Here is an 18,246-nt window from a genome sequence, read left to right as displayed (position 1 = left end):
TTTAATTCGATGAGATATGTAGTTTTAGCTTTTGAAATGACAGGAACTGTCTAAAAATAATTTATTGTTTGTGACTTTATAAATGATTTTCGTCGTTTTTATAATCTTATATATTAAATTCTTTTTGTGTGATAAATTAAAGGGACTGACGATGATTTGTAGGAGAGTACTATCCGTGCAAAAAGTCAAGGCCCCTCACTTTAGAGACCGATATCTTCGTAACCACTCGATGAAAAGAATTGCGGTAAAGTTTATTGTAATCAGTGAACATTTCTGCATATCACACGTTACTTTGGAAATTTTCGGGTCCGCGGTTTTTCTTTTATCGCGTGTTAAGTGAAAAAAGTACCCGATTTTTGAGACTGTCAGCAAGTTTGTCTACTTTGCGATTTTTTTTCTCCAAAACTAATTGACGAAAAAATTTCTAATTTGAACTGGTGGTAAACCGATGTGTTTTTAATGTGGGGCATGTTTTATTTTTTCGATATTCCATATAGTTTCGCGGAAAATCGCGGTTTAGTAGGATGCAGTTATTTTGAAAACGACCTGGCGGATTTCAACGCGGTTTCTACCAAAATACAGGGTGATTCATTAGCTCTATGACAAACTTTGGCAGATGAAAGGTGATGCGATTCTAAGGAAAAAATGTTATATGAATATGGGTCCGATTCATTTTGGTTAAAGAGTTACAAGCCTTTGAAAATTTTACACAGTTTAATAGGCAAATGAAAATGTAACATAAAAAATAAGTTTAAAAATTACAAAAATTGTTCGAAATGTCCGCCTTCAGCTTGAATGCACGCTTCACATCGACGAAGTAAAGATTTGCAACAATCGCAACAATAATTATGAAACACAAACACAGACTTGGCTGTGATAACAAAACTGAGTTCTTTATGTCATACATTTCAATTTACTCTATTCTGTGTGTTTCAAAGTTTATAATTGTCAGAGTTTTGATCGAAAACGAAAATGCATGTATTTACGACTGAAGGAAACGCTCGGCAAGCAGCAAGAGAATACCTTCATAGGTTTCCAAATAGACATCAACCTGCCCATACAGTGTTTACTGCATCATTTCGCAGACTGAGAGAAACAGGTAACCCCGCTCCACTACATTCCGTTCGTCCCCATGATGTGAATGTACAAAATGAAGAACGTGTTATTGATTTAGTACTTGACGATCCTTCAATTAGTACTCGGCGTATAGCGAGCATGTTACAAATATCCCAAAGTTTTGTATGGCGTGTATTGAATCGAGAAATGTTACATCCGTTTCTGGAGATACTGAGCAACGCTTAGCATTTTGCCACTGGATTATTCAGCAACATGCTCAAAATAATAACTTAATTTCCCAAGTTCTGTGGTCTGATGAAGCGTGTTTCACTAGGGACGGCATAAATAATTATCATAACGAACATGTGTGGCCATTTCAAAATCCACATGCAATTAGACCAGGAAGATTTCAGCAAGCAACGGTTTAGTGTAAACGTTTGAGGTGGCATTTTTAACAATTCTTTGCTAACTGTATGGGTGATAAATGAACGCTTAAATGCAAATATGTACAGAAATTTCTTGGGACATAACCTTTTCGATTTTATCGACGACGTACCACTTAACATTGTTCAAAATATGTGGTATCAGCACGATGGTGCACCACCACATCGAGTCATCGCTTGGTTACATGAACATTTTCCAAACAAATGGATTGGCAATGGAGGTCCAGTAATCTGGCCGCCACGATCCCCAGATCTAAATCCGCTGGATTATTATTTCTGGGGACACATGAAGCAGCTTGTGTACCATGTAGAAATTACTATCCGTTAGCAACTACTGGACAGAATTCAAGATGCAGCTAATAGCATACGGAATGATCCAAATATCATACGTCGTGTGATAGAATCTTTACTTCGTCGATGTGAGGCGTGCATTCAAGCTGAAGGCGGACATTTCGAACAATTTTTGTAATTTTTAAACTTATTTTTTATGTTACATTTTCATTTGCCTATTAAAGTGTGTAAAATTTTCAAAGGCTTGTAACTCTTTAACCAAAATGAATCGGACCCATATTCATATAACATTTTCTCCTTAGAATCGCATCACCTTTCATCTGCCAAAGTTTGTCATAGAGTTAATGAATCATCCTGTATGTCAAATAATGTCGGTTGTCGGATTCCGTTATCAGTTTTTTAAAATTAGGGCTCCCTAATTTTTTAAGAGCGATTTAATAGAATTACAAATTAAAGGGAAACAGAAATAAGCTATGCGGAGAGAGGAGGGTTCCGTCCAATCGGAACAGATAGTATGTCCCAGACAGTACGTCGCGCCTTTATCTTACCTACATAAAGAAATCAGGCGCGACGTCCTGTCTGGGACGCACCATTTGTTCCGATTGGACGGAACCCCCGTCTTGCGGGGTAGAACTTATAGCAAAGAAACCGTTTGTGCAAACGCGTGATAGAAGTGTGTCATACACCGTTAGAAAGAGCAGAAAATTTCCTATAAGATGAATACAGTTCTAGAGTTTCCTCCCCGTTAAATAATAAAGTTAATATGGCACGAAGTATTTGCGAGTTGCCACCTGTAGGTTTTCAGGTGCGTTTCTTTTACAAACGATGGCAGATATTGAACGAAAACTCGGAATAAGACAGGCCAAGGTTAGCTCTTTTCGAATATGTAAACCATTTGTTGAATTTCCTTCTGATAACGGCTGCACAGGCCTTACATTGGGGCAATTTTGAGGTGATTTAAATGTAGTCTGCCGTTTCGCGGAAAGAGCAGAGCAGGAAATTTCCCATAAGCTGAATATAGTTGTAGAGTTTTCTCCCTGTCAAATTCATTTTACTAAACAAACGTAGCCTGTTTATTTTTTAATAATTATTTATAATTTTTGAACACAATCGTATTATAAATTTCGTTTTTGAAATCTAATTGGTATACCATGTACGCTTCTGAAAAAAATTTCCGAGACCAATTCGATTTTATGTTCTTGTTGAAGCGGACAAATTTCAAATTCTCTGATAACCTTGACGATTAATATTTTCATGGCCGCGTAAGCAATATGTTTTCCTAAAACATTTAATGTTATTTTTATAAACAAAAATTATTCGTTTATTTTTTTACCTGGACAAGTTCTTATACCGTAACCGAACGTAATATCACCTCGAGCCGTTCTTGAAGTCATATTTTCCTTCAAAAATCTGTCGGGATTAAACACATGTGGATCATCAAAACTTTGATCTGACGTCGCGATATTCACTAAATCAAACATAACGTGAGTACCCTTCGGAATTTTAACACCGTCTACAAAAATTCAAATTTTAATTAAAAATATCCAAATTATTATTAATTGTACAAAATACGTATTTCAATTTCTTCTTCGGTTTTTCGATCTAAAAATGGTCCAGTAAAATAACATCTTACACACTCTTTAATAAACGCCCGTAAATATATCATTAGATTTAAATCCTTTAAAGTAATTGGAGTTTTTACATCTTTTCCAATTATTGTGTGTATTTCGTCTAAGATTTTTTGTTGTAATTCGGGTCTTTGAGAAAGTTGGTAGAAACCCAAAGCTAATGGAATTATTGAAGTTTCGTGTCCCTAAAAGATGATTTTTTATTGATTTTTGTTTTCTATGAGGTAATAAAACATACTCCGTGGATCATTGTGTTTATGTTATCTATAATACGTTCTTCTGGCATTCCACTGTTTATCATGGCATATATTAAATTGTGCTTATCGCGTAATTCAGTTTTAACAGATTTAAGTCTTTCGACAAGATTTCTTGAAAAGTTGACTATATTATTTTTAGATTCTATCATTAATTTGTAATTTTTGGTGAATTTATGTAAAGGGCCCATCATTGCGAAAGAATTCATTTTTTCAAAAAGTAAATTAAAGAAATCCACACGAAATTTAGTGTAATCTTGAACTTCTTTAGCGGTTAAATCGATGTTTGAATCTTGCATTGTATCTAAATAATAAGTTATAAAATTAAATATTTAATTTTAATCATTTACTCACGCATCATTATATCTAAAACTATATGGTACAACGGAGATTCAACATCAAATGGTTTACCAAGATTTTTACGAATTATATCTAAAAATTCGTCGTATTTTTTGTCATAAACACTTATTTTACCAGATATGTATTCCCGAGTAACAGCTTTTTGAATTGTTTGTTTATCCTTTTTCCATGAATCGTCTAAAAAATTTCGGCTTGATACAATTTTTTTTAATAAGATTTGATTTACAATTAGAATTCGACATAATTCCTTCTCTCAGAAAAATCATTTCAAAAAAAATCGGTGTGATATGAAGATCGTTTGACTTGTATATTTTATCCACATAATCAATATCGGAGGTTACAATCATCGGCTTGAAAGGTTTAATCCATACTTTAACAATACGACCATATTTGTCATTTAATGTGCGTAAATATGAAACAATTCCTTAAAAAATGTATTAGCTACAGTCTAAATATCTGCGTTAAAATCATTTTCCTTACCTTTACGTGAGCTGTAATAAGAATAATTTTTAATCAATTCTAGTGTTGATGGACCAGGTAATTTATCAAGTTCTTTGTATGGTTTGATAAAAACGCAGTAAAATAGAAAAATAAGAAATAATATTTCAACTAAGAGAATTAACATTTTAGACTGGATCAAATAAATCGCTATAATTCTTTGTTACCCGTTTTATATTGATAATGTTTAACTTAAGAAAAATGTAGATAAAAGAGTCATAACCCGAAAAAAAATTTACAAGGTTAAAGATAACAAACTGCTTCTACGGAGCACGAGAAAGTTGAAATAAAAAAATCATAAACTATTTAAATAAATACAAAACAATTACACATACAATTTTATTTTCCAATAAATATTAAACAATTTTCTACTACTAATAAGCAAGAATTCTATGGCCCGACTATTTAGAGAAAATATTATAAATTGAGATAAACTTTAGATGATGTTACTTTCCATTATCGATTATAGTTCGAGGTATGGCCATAATTGAACTAGTTAGTTCCGCAGAATTCCTTTTTCCATTCGGAGGAAATTGATATGGAATTAAAGGGATATCGCTTGGTTGGCTTAAAAACTCGTTTTTTCTTAAGACGGATACAATCCAATTTAGAAATTGATGCGAATTTGGTGATATAATCTGCAATATATGTAAAAGAATTAAACTATCACAACAAATCAAATTCTACATTACCTCATTATTCATATCTTCATCGTGATTTGCAGGAAATCCATTAGAAATGGTTATTAATACCAAAAATAATGTAAACTGGATTAGTTTCAAATTTTTACACTTTCGATTAATCGTAATTTCTCTGAAATTAATTTAATAAAATGATAATAATTTATTACAATCAAACTAAACGTATATTACTTACTTCATTGTGAGATGAGAAAATTCTGTTTGAGTACCGTAAGATTTTTATTCCTTATATATACGCGTTTTGATTGACGGAATATCTGTCGAAACCAGAATAAGGACTTGAAATGTTTTATATCTGTTTTTGAAGTAAAGGAAATAATTGGAATCGGTAGGAATATTTGCGTCATAAATTCAAGACAAGGAATTCATAAATGTGAAATAATTAAATCATTTAATTTTACGCTAATCGTAAGTAATCATCGTTTAATATATTATAATAAAGATGTTTTTAGAAAATTAATTATGACTCAAAATTTGGATTCTGGACATTAACTCCCATTGAAGATTGACAATGTGGTGGTTGGTGAGTTATCAGTGTAAGTTATAAATTTTTTTATATCTTTAGACCAATATGATCAACAACTAAACATAAGGTTAGCTAAAACTAAGATTGCGTTAAAAGGAAGTATTTGATTGAGTTGCGACCATACGCTAAGAAAAAAGCATATATGATTCAAGTCTTTCTACAAACTACTTTCTTAGATTAGCATCAACTGTTGAAGCCAAAAAACTATCCCGCGTTCGTTATTGGAATTAAAATCTTCTCACAATTCCCATGATGAAGAAATTTCGTATTGTAATAAATTTCATGGCGTTTGATTGTTTAATGTTTCTAACATAAACTGTAAATACAATAACTGTAGTAACACTAAATGGAAAAAGTACATACTTTAGCCAAGAGTTACTTATTACAGATTTGAAATCAATTTAGATAGGAGAAACTAAGAAAAACTGGTCGTTTTAGGCTTTCTTGCAAAAATTTTTTTTTAAATTCGATTTCCCGAAAAATGTTTATGCAATATTCATCAATCATCAACTGAAGTATGAGCTTTCAACAGTGAAGATCATTATGAAGAATCACTTTTAGTTATTGCGATATATTTGTTATTGCGCTGTTTATTACAGAGGATTTCTGGATGAATTTGAGAATTCGGTTGTAAGTTGTCTGAGCTTTACTGATCGAATTATATGTTGCGGTGATTTTAATGTTAATTTAATCAATATGGATAATTGCGATAGTGAGTATCTGTTGAATTTGCTAAATTCCCTTGGAGGTCAACAATTGATTGATGTACCTACAAGAATTACTTTTGGAACGGCTTCTCTGATAGACTTGTTGATAACGTTCGAAAAGACTCTGGTTCTACGCAGTGGAGTGCTCCCGTGCAATTTGTCTGATCATGATATGGTATTTTGCGATGTTGGTGTGAATGTAGGTAGACAATCTCCAGTGTTTAAGTCTCTACGACTATTAAGGCGTATTGATAGTGTATCTTTTCTGCATGATTTACAATCAGTTCCATTCAATTTTATATTTTATCTAACTGATATTAACGACAAGGTCTCATTCTTTACACAAGCCTTAATTGATTTATTTGATATTCACGCTCCAATAAAGCAATGTCGATTTACCAAGCCTCCCGCACCCTGGATGACTGATAATATTAGATTAATGATTAAGTTGAGAAATGAAGCTAAAACCAAGTTTAGACATATGGGCAGGCCGGCTCATTGGGAATATTATAAGACCCTTCGTAATCTCACTACTGCAGCTATAAGGAATGAAAAGCGAGCTTATTTTGGTTCTATTGCTGCTACGGGCAATACCAAACAGATGTGGAATAACTTGAAAACTTTGAACTTAAAACCAATTAAAAAATCTTGTCTACCTTTAAATTTAAAACATCCTGATCTGATTAATAATTATTTTGTAGGCAGTGTAAATGACATTATTAAAGATTTACAGGCTTCTGACCTTGATCTGTACAGTTCTCCTATTTATGGTAGTCAGTTTTCATTTAAGACTGTGGAGATCTCTCTGGTTTTTGACGTGATTGCATCTGTTACATCTTCTGCTATTGGTACTGATGGAATTTCCATTGAGATGATCAAACTGTGTTGCCCCACCATTTTGCCATATTTAACCCACCTACTCAATTGTTGTTTAGTTGACCATGTCTTTCCCTTGGAATGGAAACGCGCAGAGGTTATTCCTCTGCTCAAAAAGGATAACCCACGTGAGTATAGTGACTTGCGACCAATAAGTATTCTCCCTGTTCTTTCTAAAGTTTTAGAAAAGGTTATGAAAGCTCAATTGGTGGAGTATATGGAGACCAATAGTTTGCTCCCTTCAGAACAATCGGGTTTTCGATGTGGGTATAGTTGCACAACATCAATGTTAAATCTAACTGATGATATATTGTCCGCTGTTGACGTGGGAGAGAGTACTGCTGTGGTTTTTTTGGACTATTCAAAAGCATTTGACACTGTTAACCACACCATTTTGAGCAAACTACTTCGTTATCTGGGTTTTGGTGAAGGCGCAGTAACACTATTGAGTAGCTATCTTAGTGATCGCACACAGAGGGTGAAAATTGATGATGCCATCTCTGGTGAACTCGCACTTTGTAATGGTGTTCCCCAAGGATCTGTGCTGGGACCTATTTTATTTTCTATCTATACGTCACAATTTAATAAATTTATTAAATTCTGTAAAATGAGTACATATGCGGATGATACCCAGCTTTACGCTTCATACGCGACAGCGGGCAGTGGTATTGCCGAGGCTGGTATTAGCGGTGACCTTGATACGATTTTTGAATTAGCAACATACCACCAGCTTAAAATAAATCCTGACAAATCTATGTGGATGAGTTTTAATGGGCAACAGCGCAACCCTACTTCGCACTTAGCCATTAAGATGAATAACACCTTAATTAAAAAGGTCTCTGAAGCTAAGTGTCTTGGTATGATTTTAGATACTAGCTTAAGATTTAGAAAACAAATTCAAACATATATTCAGAGATCATATTTTTTTTTGCGTCGGCTGTACCTGCATCGTTCATGTTTACCTTTGAAATTAAAAGTGCTCCTCTGTGATATGTTTGTTCTTTCACAATTTAATTATATGTCTGCTGTATATCATAGGGCTATAGATGCAGTCACGTCACGAACTATACAAAAGGTTCAGAATAGTTGCCTCAGATTCATTTATGGGATTCGCAAATTTGATAGAGTTTCTTATAAACTTAAGGATGCTGGGTGGCTGAACATGAGCTCTCGACGGGAGTTTCATAGTTTGTCTCTCTATCATAGAATCGTTACCTCTGGAGTCCCGGAGTACCTGCATAATAAAATTAAATATAAACCACAGTGCGAGGGAAGTCAGACAAGGTCAGGTATTAGTTTCTATCCTCCAAAACATAGAACATCACTTTTTCAAAGGTCATTTACATATCATGTTTATAAATCGTATGGAAGCTTGCCACATGCACTACGTCAACTGAAATATGACCAATTTCGAATAAAATTGAGGAATATGATTTTTCAGCAGTCAACGGGTCTTTTCTGATGTTTGTTATTCTTTGTTTCTCTGTGATTTTTTGTGACCTTATTCTTATTGATATAAAGTCATTGTTACGATGTTAACAGTTAAGCCATCAGTTATTACACTGAGTCCTTTTTTAATTTTCATTATTATTTTTTTTTTCTTTTTTTGGTCCTCATTTCTTTTTTTTTTCTCTTTCATTTAATTTACGTTTGGGTCTTTTGGGCCCTTTCATTTAATTTAATTATGTTTAAATTTAGATTTGATATGATGCGGGTGATACTGTATTAATGATTTCAAGATTTTGCCTTTGTTTTTTTTTCTTTTTATTTGTTATAATTCATAGAATTTTTTTTTTTTATTTTACGGTTGGATAGAACAGACTATTCTGGATCCCGCCGTTTGATCTCCATACATTATGTATATATTTGTATTGTAGTTTCTTTTTTGTAATGGAGACAATAAAGTCATTTATTATTATTATTATTATTATATAAATGTTTGAAGTTAGTTGAAATTTCAGTTAAATATTAAATTTTCTATGATTAAGTTTAAAAGATTTATAAAAAAATTGATTCCAGAAAATGTTAATGTTATGTCTACCAATGATCAATTAAAATACGTACTTTTCATTATTGAAGTCATATTTGGTATTTGAGATGTACTTTTTTGAATTACATCGAAATTTCTGGTGAATATTAAAATTTCTTCAATTAACTTTAAACGTCTATGAAAATTCGATTTCCCGGAAAATCTTTATAAAATATTAGACAATCATCAATTAAAGCATGTACTTTTCAATAATGAAGTCCATTATGAAGAATCACTTTGAGTTTTTGCGATATAAATTTGTAAACTTAATCGAAATTTCTGTTAAATTTTAAATTATCACTGATTAAGTTTGAAAGATTGACAAAAAAATTATTTCCCGGAAAATGTTAATGTTATGTCTAGCAATTATCAATTAAAGTATGTACTTTTCATAATTGCAGTCTGTTTGGAAAAATCACTTTTAGTTTTTGAGATGTACATTTTTGAACTATATCGAAATTTCTGGTGAATTTTTAATGTTCTTCGATTAACTTTAAACGTCTATGAAAATTCGATTTCCCGGAAAATCTTTATAAAATATTAGACAATCATTAATTAAAGCATGTACTTTTCAATAATGAAGTCCGTAGTAAAGAATCACTTTTAGTTTTTGAGATATAATTCCTGACGTTAATCACACATTCTGTTAAAATTTAAGTTTTCTTGGTTTTAGTTTAAAAATTTGAAAAATCTATTTAACTCTTCTTCATATTTTTAAACTCAATTGAAATTTTTTGCAATGATGATAAAATGAGTAACAAATGTATACAATAAACCGCTTGCATAAAATAGATTATAAACATTCTTGATGTGATTTTGAATTAATAATCTGTGAAACTAAAATAAATAAATATTATAATAAAGTATCTTAGAGTTTTTTAAGGTTTAAAATCTTACTATGAATCGTTTCTCATTCTTTAAGTCATATATTTTCTCTTATTTGCCAAAAGATCTTTTAGGCAGAATGATTCATTAAAGTTTCGTGAGATGAATCACCGTTTGTCTCGCGCCCTATCCGATTAAAAATCCATTCGGTTGCGGTTACCGAGCTCGGTTTCGATTTTTAATGGATCCATTGTTTCGTTTTTATTTAAAATTGTAATGTGTTTAACCGTGGGTGGGTCTTGTTGAACATCAACAGATAAGTCTTCTCATTTATCTTGTAGCTACGTCATACTAAATACTTACCTAAACATAATGTGATCTTAAATCCAATGTCGTAATAAATTTTCTCATTTTCGATCAAATACTGTTTTAATCAATTTAACAAAAGAAAATAAAACAATTTTTTATATGAATAGAATTTATTTAAATTTTTAAAACGCGATGATATCAGATCTGGGAACTTGGGCCAGATCATCATCGAGATGCATCAGCATCATGAATGTAAAAAAGAGAGCTGGAGCGCTAAGAAGATGCCAAATATCATGGGTGTCATAGAAATCCATGAAGATGCAGTTTCTGTTCATTTTTCGAGACTCCGCCGGGGTTACCTATAACAATGGAGGTTTTTGTACTTTATTTATTAGAAATATTTTTATTTGCGTGCTTTACCGTCCACATTGTGGAGCTGTTAACAAAGAAATAAGCTGAGGCACCCCAAGTTACAACGCTGAGTAAAATATAAAGAATTGCCATAATACATAATCGTTCTTTATTGAAAAGCTGAAACAAAATAAAATTTAATTCATTTTTATAAGATGTGTAGAATCTTTAATAATTACTTTCATTGATATATAGAAGACCGCGTGAAGTAAGCTGTTAATCATTAATATAGCAAGCAAGTAAGTTCCAAAGTCGGTGTAGGATGGATAAAAGATGATACCAACAACTGCCATTGCTATATTACACATATTAGCAACTAACAATAAAATAAATCTCCCTTTTCTAATGGGAGTTAAAGCTTCTACTACAGCATTTTTGTTTTTCAATAACTCTATTTCTTGCATAATTCCTTTGATTACATATCCCATAAAGTAAATTTTAAATGACAAGAAAATGCATAGAAACAAATACGATATAACGAAAATAATCATAATTGCTGTTGAATTGGTTAAAATTCCCAACATTGCTGAAAAAAATAAATCAATATAAAAAAATCTTAAATCTAAGGACAAGGTTACATAGGAACAAAAAAATATTAATGAAACAATAACGTGTCCTTATAAATAACTAAAATATCATCAGGTGAACTGGTTCTAATAATTTAAAATGCCAATTCCTTCTTGGAAGTGTAAATTATTTTTTTTTAATTACAAAGACAGATTGGTTAGGTGATAAAACTTACCCAAAAAAACAGCAGCACCTAAAATTGTAAATGTCGCATAAGCGCTGGCGTTTATTCGTGGATGGCGATTTTGATACAGTTTAATCATTACTAAAACTGCCATAACATACATAAAACTCGTATCTAAAAACAAAATGTTATTAGAAAATGTTTTAATCTAATAATAAATAATTTTGATGATCGTGGACTCCAAAAGTAACCAAAAAAAAATTCGGGTTTCTCTTGGAATCCCATTAATATAGTAAAACCTCGATAAAACATGGAATAGAGCAAATTGAGGAATAATAAATAATATGACATAAATATATTTTGTCCGTTATATTCGAAGTTCGTTTAAGGAGATCCGTTATATAGAGGTTTAACTGTAATTAATTTTACCAAATTGATAATTAGATTGGTTCGGACAAATGTGATAACACGCTGATAATAATCCTTCTAATATCAAAGCAATTCCCATTGCATAGAATAAGCCATAATGTCTTGGAATTCCACAACCCTGAATAAGTAAGAATTTGGTGTTATTTTCATTTTTTAAACTGCAATTTTATTTTACCGGATAATACTTTTGATTTCTTTGAAGAAATAATGTAACTACCAAACATAAAATGCCAAAAACCATATAACCAATATTTGAATAAATGTGATTGAAATCCTTAACGTTTCCCAAAGGATGAGCACACAAGAAATTGTGGTAGCAAAGATCCAAATCTCCAGTATTATTTACCGTCTAAACATTACAACATTATTGAACAATATTACGTATTTAATTAAATTCTTTTACCCTTTGATAAGTAACCATTAATTGTACAACTGGAATTCCATAAAATATTCCAATATTAGTAATGTGCCAAAAATAATTATTAGCTCTCTTTTGGATTCTTGACGAATTTATACAAAAATCATCCACGGTAAGTTGCTTCCGTTTTAAATAACTATCAACTTGATCATGGCCTAATTTTCTGGACCTTTCTTCCGTATCAGAAACCACTAAAAAGTATAAAAGAAAAAACAAAAAGTCATCACAAAACTCATCGAATATAATCGTACCATCATCATCATCGTCTATTTCTCCATCATTTCTCCTTCTACACTTCATGATGTAATGAACCGCAACTACGCAAACTATAAAGATTATAAAAAATCCCAAATTTAATCCAAACACAAACATTGTAGCAGCCATATAATCATCGGCAGTAATCCCATCTCGTATACTAAAACTAACTATTGAGGTTCTTGTTTGAGGATAAATCCTACTTTTTCTAGGCGTTGGAAGAAGGGAACTTTCTTGGTTACATTCAAAGTTATCCCCCATTGCGACGAATACCAAAAAGAACCCGTTAGGATAGTTTCTAGGCTAAAATAAAACTTAAAATTATAATAATTCATCTAAAAATTCTGTTAAACTTACGCTAACGTATAATCCTCCTTTATTACTAAATGTTAGATAATCACCTTCAAATCTGATATCTTTGTTTAAATCTCTTATGGGACACTAAAAAATAAAATTTAAATAATTTAGATATTAATTTAATTTAAATAATAATCTGAATAATGAAAAAACATTTCGGTATTTAGGAAGAGTATGGTTGAGTGAGAAAAATGAACGCCACTTAACATCTATGGATTTTTTTTGTGAAATCTCTGAAGACTAAACCCAGGTCAAGCAAATCATAACAGTTCTAAATCCAATGCTGGCATGAATATGGTGTTGTACAATGTAGAGAAGTTGTGGGTTTTGGTTGTGATGACATAACTCAAGTATAATTAAGGTGGGATCAGGTGGTAAAAATAATCATGCTCTTCCCTCCGAACCTTGATATAAGCAAACATGGTTAACAAATTGTTGTTATGTATTATTCACAACACAGAGAAAAGGCTCAAAAGAAACATTTAATAAAGATCAAATTAGCTTAAGTTTTACTTTTGTTTGTATATGACATTTGCTTACACTCACAAAGCTTTTATGATATGGAGGTAAAGTTGAGAAGACTTCAGCATGAAGCAGAAGCAACAGAATTAAAGGTCAAGGAGATAAGGAGACAAATTTCCTCGGATGTCGAACCAGTCAGGAAGAAGAGATTCACAGTGATTCATGATGATTGATGAATGATGATAACTATAATCAAGCATTTTTTTAAATTTATGTACCTTTAAAAAAAATTACATAATAAACAACGAAATTATAGTAGAATTTTATGAAACGTGAAAGTTAAGTAGAACAAAAAATAATACCATATTATCCTGAACAGAAGCAAGGAGACAAACATCATCATCCGAGTTCATCTCAATAAATACTGTGGATCGATGTTCTTCTGATTCTGGGAAATCATAAAAATAAAAAACCGGTTCACTTGCTGACACGGTAACGTTGTAATATCTATCCTTCTCCAAAAAATAATCAACAACTTCTTCGGCCCTGATCTCAACCTCGATTGGATCTTTAGACGACGTTGAAATTGATACGCTAAAATTCCGATTTCCATCTGATACTTGTTCTAACCGACCTTAAAAACAATACTAATAATTAATGTACAAACTAAAAATAATTAAATATAATTACCTCTCTTAGAAGAACTTCTATCATAAGTAGAAGTAAATTTACTGAAGCATAGCGTTCGTGCTGTATTTAAAAAAGGAATTCTATAGGTACTTGTGCTTACAAGAAGAGGAACTTCCCAAGACATTACCAATTTTTCTTGTCTAACAACTACAAAAGCCGGATGTGGAGACCAAATACCATTGGCGTGTATTCTATAAGGATTCGAAGTCTAAAAGTTTCAACATTTTTTATAATTAAAAATACCTGCACCAAGTAATAATTTATTTATTTACTCACCGATGTATTTGGAAAAGATAAAATATGTTCATAAGTATCATTAACAGAAACCCTAATATCCGTATTATATTCAACTGGACTATAAATCACTGAATGCATGCCTAAAGAACTTGTTGGAACAAACATTAGGTAAATCCATGTCAATATTACATAATCACCTATAAAATCAATGAATTAAAGTTGTTTTAAAACAAAATAAAGGTATAAATACATACACGTCGTTATCATTTTGATGTGGTTGCGGAACCTTGTGGCTACGCAAACATATTTAAAGTGAAAATGTGAGCGCCTCAGTTTCTCTTATCAATTAGTTTGGTGTACTCATGATTCATGGAGTTGAGATATCTAATCAGTTATCAGATGTTCACACAGAATGCCAATATTAACTGATTAATAGCTCGAGCGAACTCATTGCGCATGTCATTTCAAAACATTTTATTAATAATATAATAAACATAAATAAAATAATGATTATAACAGACTTCTAAGTAGATATAATCAATCATCGTTCTTCATTGGAAATTTTCCCTCCTACTGAGTTCGTGTTGTAGTCAAAATGATTTATCGTCAAGATTTCATGTCGCTTTTAGATAATTTTAACTACCTACACGGAGATATTGTGGTACAGCTATCAGTCTTCACACCTTGTTTATGGGAGTTAAACGTAGGCGGCACCATCGATACCGCCCAGAAGCAATTTTCTGTCAAACACTGACGTTTTCAATGTGGTTCAATTCGTGATTTGCGACTTACAGGTTTTTTTGACCTTTAAAAATTAGAAAAAAATTCACACACACTTCAAATTCCACCGGTTACATTTTTTTTTCAGTCGTTTCTTTAGATTTACATAACAAGATATCTCTAAATCAGGAACTGTTTGTTTACACTACTAGATAAAATTAAAATTTATTTACATTTTTACTTACAATTATAAATTTGATTTCGTCTATTCTAATTGAAAGTCGACAAGGAACTATAACGCAATTTTAAGATTGTTTGGAATCGAGGATGCCAAAAATAACAAATAAAGCAAGAATTCTTAGAAATCGCTTGGTGTAATAAATTAAAAATAATCTTGAAAATTTAACAAATCTTAAGGCATGTTTTTACTTAATTATTTCTGTTTTTTTATGTAAAGTCACGACAGAATGCAACAACATAATTACTTAGAGTGATCGTGATAATTTATGTAAATCTCCCAACCGAAATGCATTATTGTTGCCTCGAAATGCATCAACGTCAACACAAGCAGTCAAACTCGTCGTGAACTATCTTCGAGCGTGTCGACGGGTTTTGTTAAAAAAAAATTGGTTTGGCCCATCCGTTCTGTGGACAAAGGCCGAACCTCAAAAACACCTTAATTCAAAACATTATCTCTCTACCGTCGGTTGAGAGAAGATAAAACGGCAAGGTCAGTAGCGAAAGAGTCAAAAACCTCGTCGTCGGGCCGTGGTAATCCGGACGAACGAGTCGATTTCTGCTGTATTAGGACGAGAAGGACCAGTTGTCTCGTAATTCAGCGTAGATTTCAACTTCATTAAGTCTGAAATGAGACACAGTTAGAAAAACGTAGGTTGAAATTAAAAGAATATAAACATTTGAATAGACTAGTGACAAATAAATTGTTTTAAATTGTTTATTTTAGATTTAAATTTATGTAAGATTTATATAATTATAGTATAGCAAATACAATGTCTTGTTTTCTTATATTCCACCGCTTTTAACATCAACTGTTAGTGGATCGTGTTGAGATATCGAAATAAATTGAAACTTATCTTTTGAATAATTATTACTTTTTCAGTTATAAATTGAAAAGGATCCAATAAGAAGAAATTTACTTGCTTGGGTCATTAGGTTGTGCAGGAGTTTGGGTATGGAAACCATAAACCAAAGTCCCCAAATAACCTTGTCGTCTTCAAGGTCTTTCAGTGGTATTTGAATTGGCTTTGGGTAAAAGCTTTTCACTAAACTGAAAATATTAGATTAACTAATTCGTTAACAAAAAAAATCTCTTATAAATATCAAAATATCTGCACAAATTAAATAAGAAAACAATTACTTTATTTCTAGACATTAACAAAGCAGACAGTTCCACTTGTCAGTTCAGACATTGAGGAACTGGAAAACATGTTACAAGATCTAAAGGAACACACAAAGTAAATAAGTCTAGAAATGAACATTGATAAATCCAAAATAATTAGCAACAGACATATATGTTTGTATACATGTATGTTTTGTATACAAAATGATGTTGCCAATGACAACGTTTCCTTGGAGAATGTAAGCAAGTACATATATCTTGGTTACACTATTAAAAGTAGAGTCAACTATTATGGGAAGCATTTAGAAAACTATTTTATACTAAAAAACAAAGAATTTCGAGAAGCCCAAAACAAAAAGTGCATGATAGCTGCATACTGCCATTGGCTATATACGGACTTGATAACCGATGGAACGAGCAATGCCGGGGATCATTCTGAGAGATAAGATTGGAAATAGCAAAAAAGAATAACCTTTTGTACATCACGAGAAACGAGAAGAGGTGCAGGAAGACCGAAGAAGAAACGATGATATGAAAGATGTGGCGGGGAAAGAATGAATAAAATCAGCAAAAGACAGAAATAAATGGAGACATTTGGAAGAAGCCTAACAGTCTCTTAGCAGTGGATAAATACAGGCTGAGGAAGAAGAAGAAGAAGAAGACAGGTAGATCCGCATAGAAAAGCTACAAAGGAAGTTGATAATGAAAAAATGAAAAAATCTCTGAATTAAGAGAGTTACTAAATTTTGTGGACGAGGACGATTGATGGCTTTATGAAGCTATTATATTGAATGAGCTAGTCTTAATCTACAGTGGAAAGAGTATGTTAATTCATTGAAACATCTTCATTTATTTTGTTTATATTTTGCAAGCAGTTTGTACCATTACAATTTTCCAAATGCAAGCAATGCAAAAAAGATAAGCAAGTATCTTGTATAGTTGAGGTCAATGCTCAAATAAATAAAACTTTAAAAATCGACTCTTTTGCATGATTTCAGTATAAATAAACCACCATTTCTGTCGATATGTCCTTCATGGTAATTATCAAAAAATTCCACGTCGTAGGTGTCACTAGAAAAAAACATAATCATGACACAATGTTTTTATTAAAATATACACAAGAACTAAAATTAATACTTTCTACTCATAGGTATTTGTAAAAAAGATATCAATTATTTTCCTATTAATTACAAATCAATATGCATTGATTGATAATCATAATAACAATCTTTTTATCTTACTGATACAACGTTTGAGTTTTTGGAATTATCTAATTCCTCTAATTTTATTTAAAAAAAAATGTTGTCATATTTGTAACCCAATTATCGAAAAAGACGTCTAAACTGACCGCGTAACTTCTTTAGCGATAATTAGTGATGTGACTATTATTTATTTGATCGATATAGTTACATCGACCCCATTCTAATTAAGATCAAACAAAAACTTTCCAAGGCTACCGATTACAATGTCGTCTCCTCAGAACGAATTTTCTTTCGGTCGGTTGTAGATATTAAATGTCAACGGGTAAAAGAGACGTGTTGTTCGATTTTAAGAAGTAACCTTGCGTTAAAAGTCGTCTTAATAATGTCTTAACCACTGTTAAGAAGTGGTGGTTGGAACCGAAAAAAAGAAAAATAATAATAAAGCGTCTAGACCATATTACTAACATTACAACAACAGTACTCTTTAATCTAATCTAAATTAGTTATGAGG

The 18,246-nt window shown here is 31.7% G+C and overlaps 2 protein-coding genes across 2 annotated transcripts; both read right to left on the bottom strand.

Annotated features, from left to right (window-relative positions):
- Positions 1–2,839: 2,839 nt before the first annotated feature.
- LOC111427012 (cytochrome P450 4d2-like) lies at positions 2,840–4,719 on the bottom strand. Its single transcript, XM_023061961.2, has 7 exons — positions 4,513–4,719; positions 4,259–4,456; positions 4,027–4,209; positions 3,657–3,976; positions 3,363–3,603; positions 3,124–3,303; positions 2,840–3,069 (listed from the first exon to the last, which is right to left on the bottom strand). The coding sequence occupies exons 1-7, from the start codon at positions 4,655–4,657 to the stop codon at positions 2,906–2,908; spliced, it is 1,431 nt and encodes a 476-aa protein (XP_022917729.1). The 5' UTR covers positions 4,658–4,719; the 3' UTR covers positions 2,840–2,905.
- A 5,941-nt stretch (positions 4,720–10,660) lies between these two features.
- On the bottom strand, positions 10,661–15,392 carry LOC111426965 (SID1 transmembrane family member 1-like). The gene is made up of 13 exons (XM_023061893.2): positions 14,708–15,392; positions 14,493–14,650; positions 14,217–14,424; positions 13,889–14,160; positions 13,065–13,148; positions 12,704–13,010; positions 12,438–12,643; positions 12,210–12,383; positions 12,035–12,152; positions 11,657–11,779; positions 11,094–11,440; positions 10,924–11,034; positions 10,661–10,862 (listed from the first exon to the last, which is right to left on the bottom strand). The coding sequence occupies exons 1-13, from the start codon at positions 14,718–14,720 to the stop codon at positions 10,686–10,688; spliced, it is 2,298 nt and encodes a 765-aa protein (XP_022917661.2). The 5' UTR covers positions 14,721–15,392; the 3' UTR covers positions 10,661–10,685.
- Between the last annotated feature and the right edge of the window lie 2,854 nt (positions 15,393–18,246).

The sequence above is a fragment of the Onthophagus taurus genome, chromosome 2 (genome assembly GCF_036711975.1).
Source record: "Onthophagus taurus isolate NC chromosome 2, IU_Otau_3.0, whole genome shotgun sequence".
NCBI lineage: Eukaryota > Metazoa > Arthropoda > Insecta > Coleoptera > Scarabaeidae > Onthophagus > Onthophagus taurus.
The sequence above is the reverse complement of the archived record's forward strand: the minus strand, read 5'-3'. Positions and strand labels throughout refer to the sequence as shown.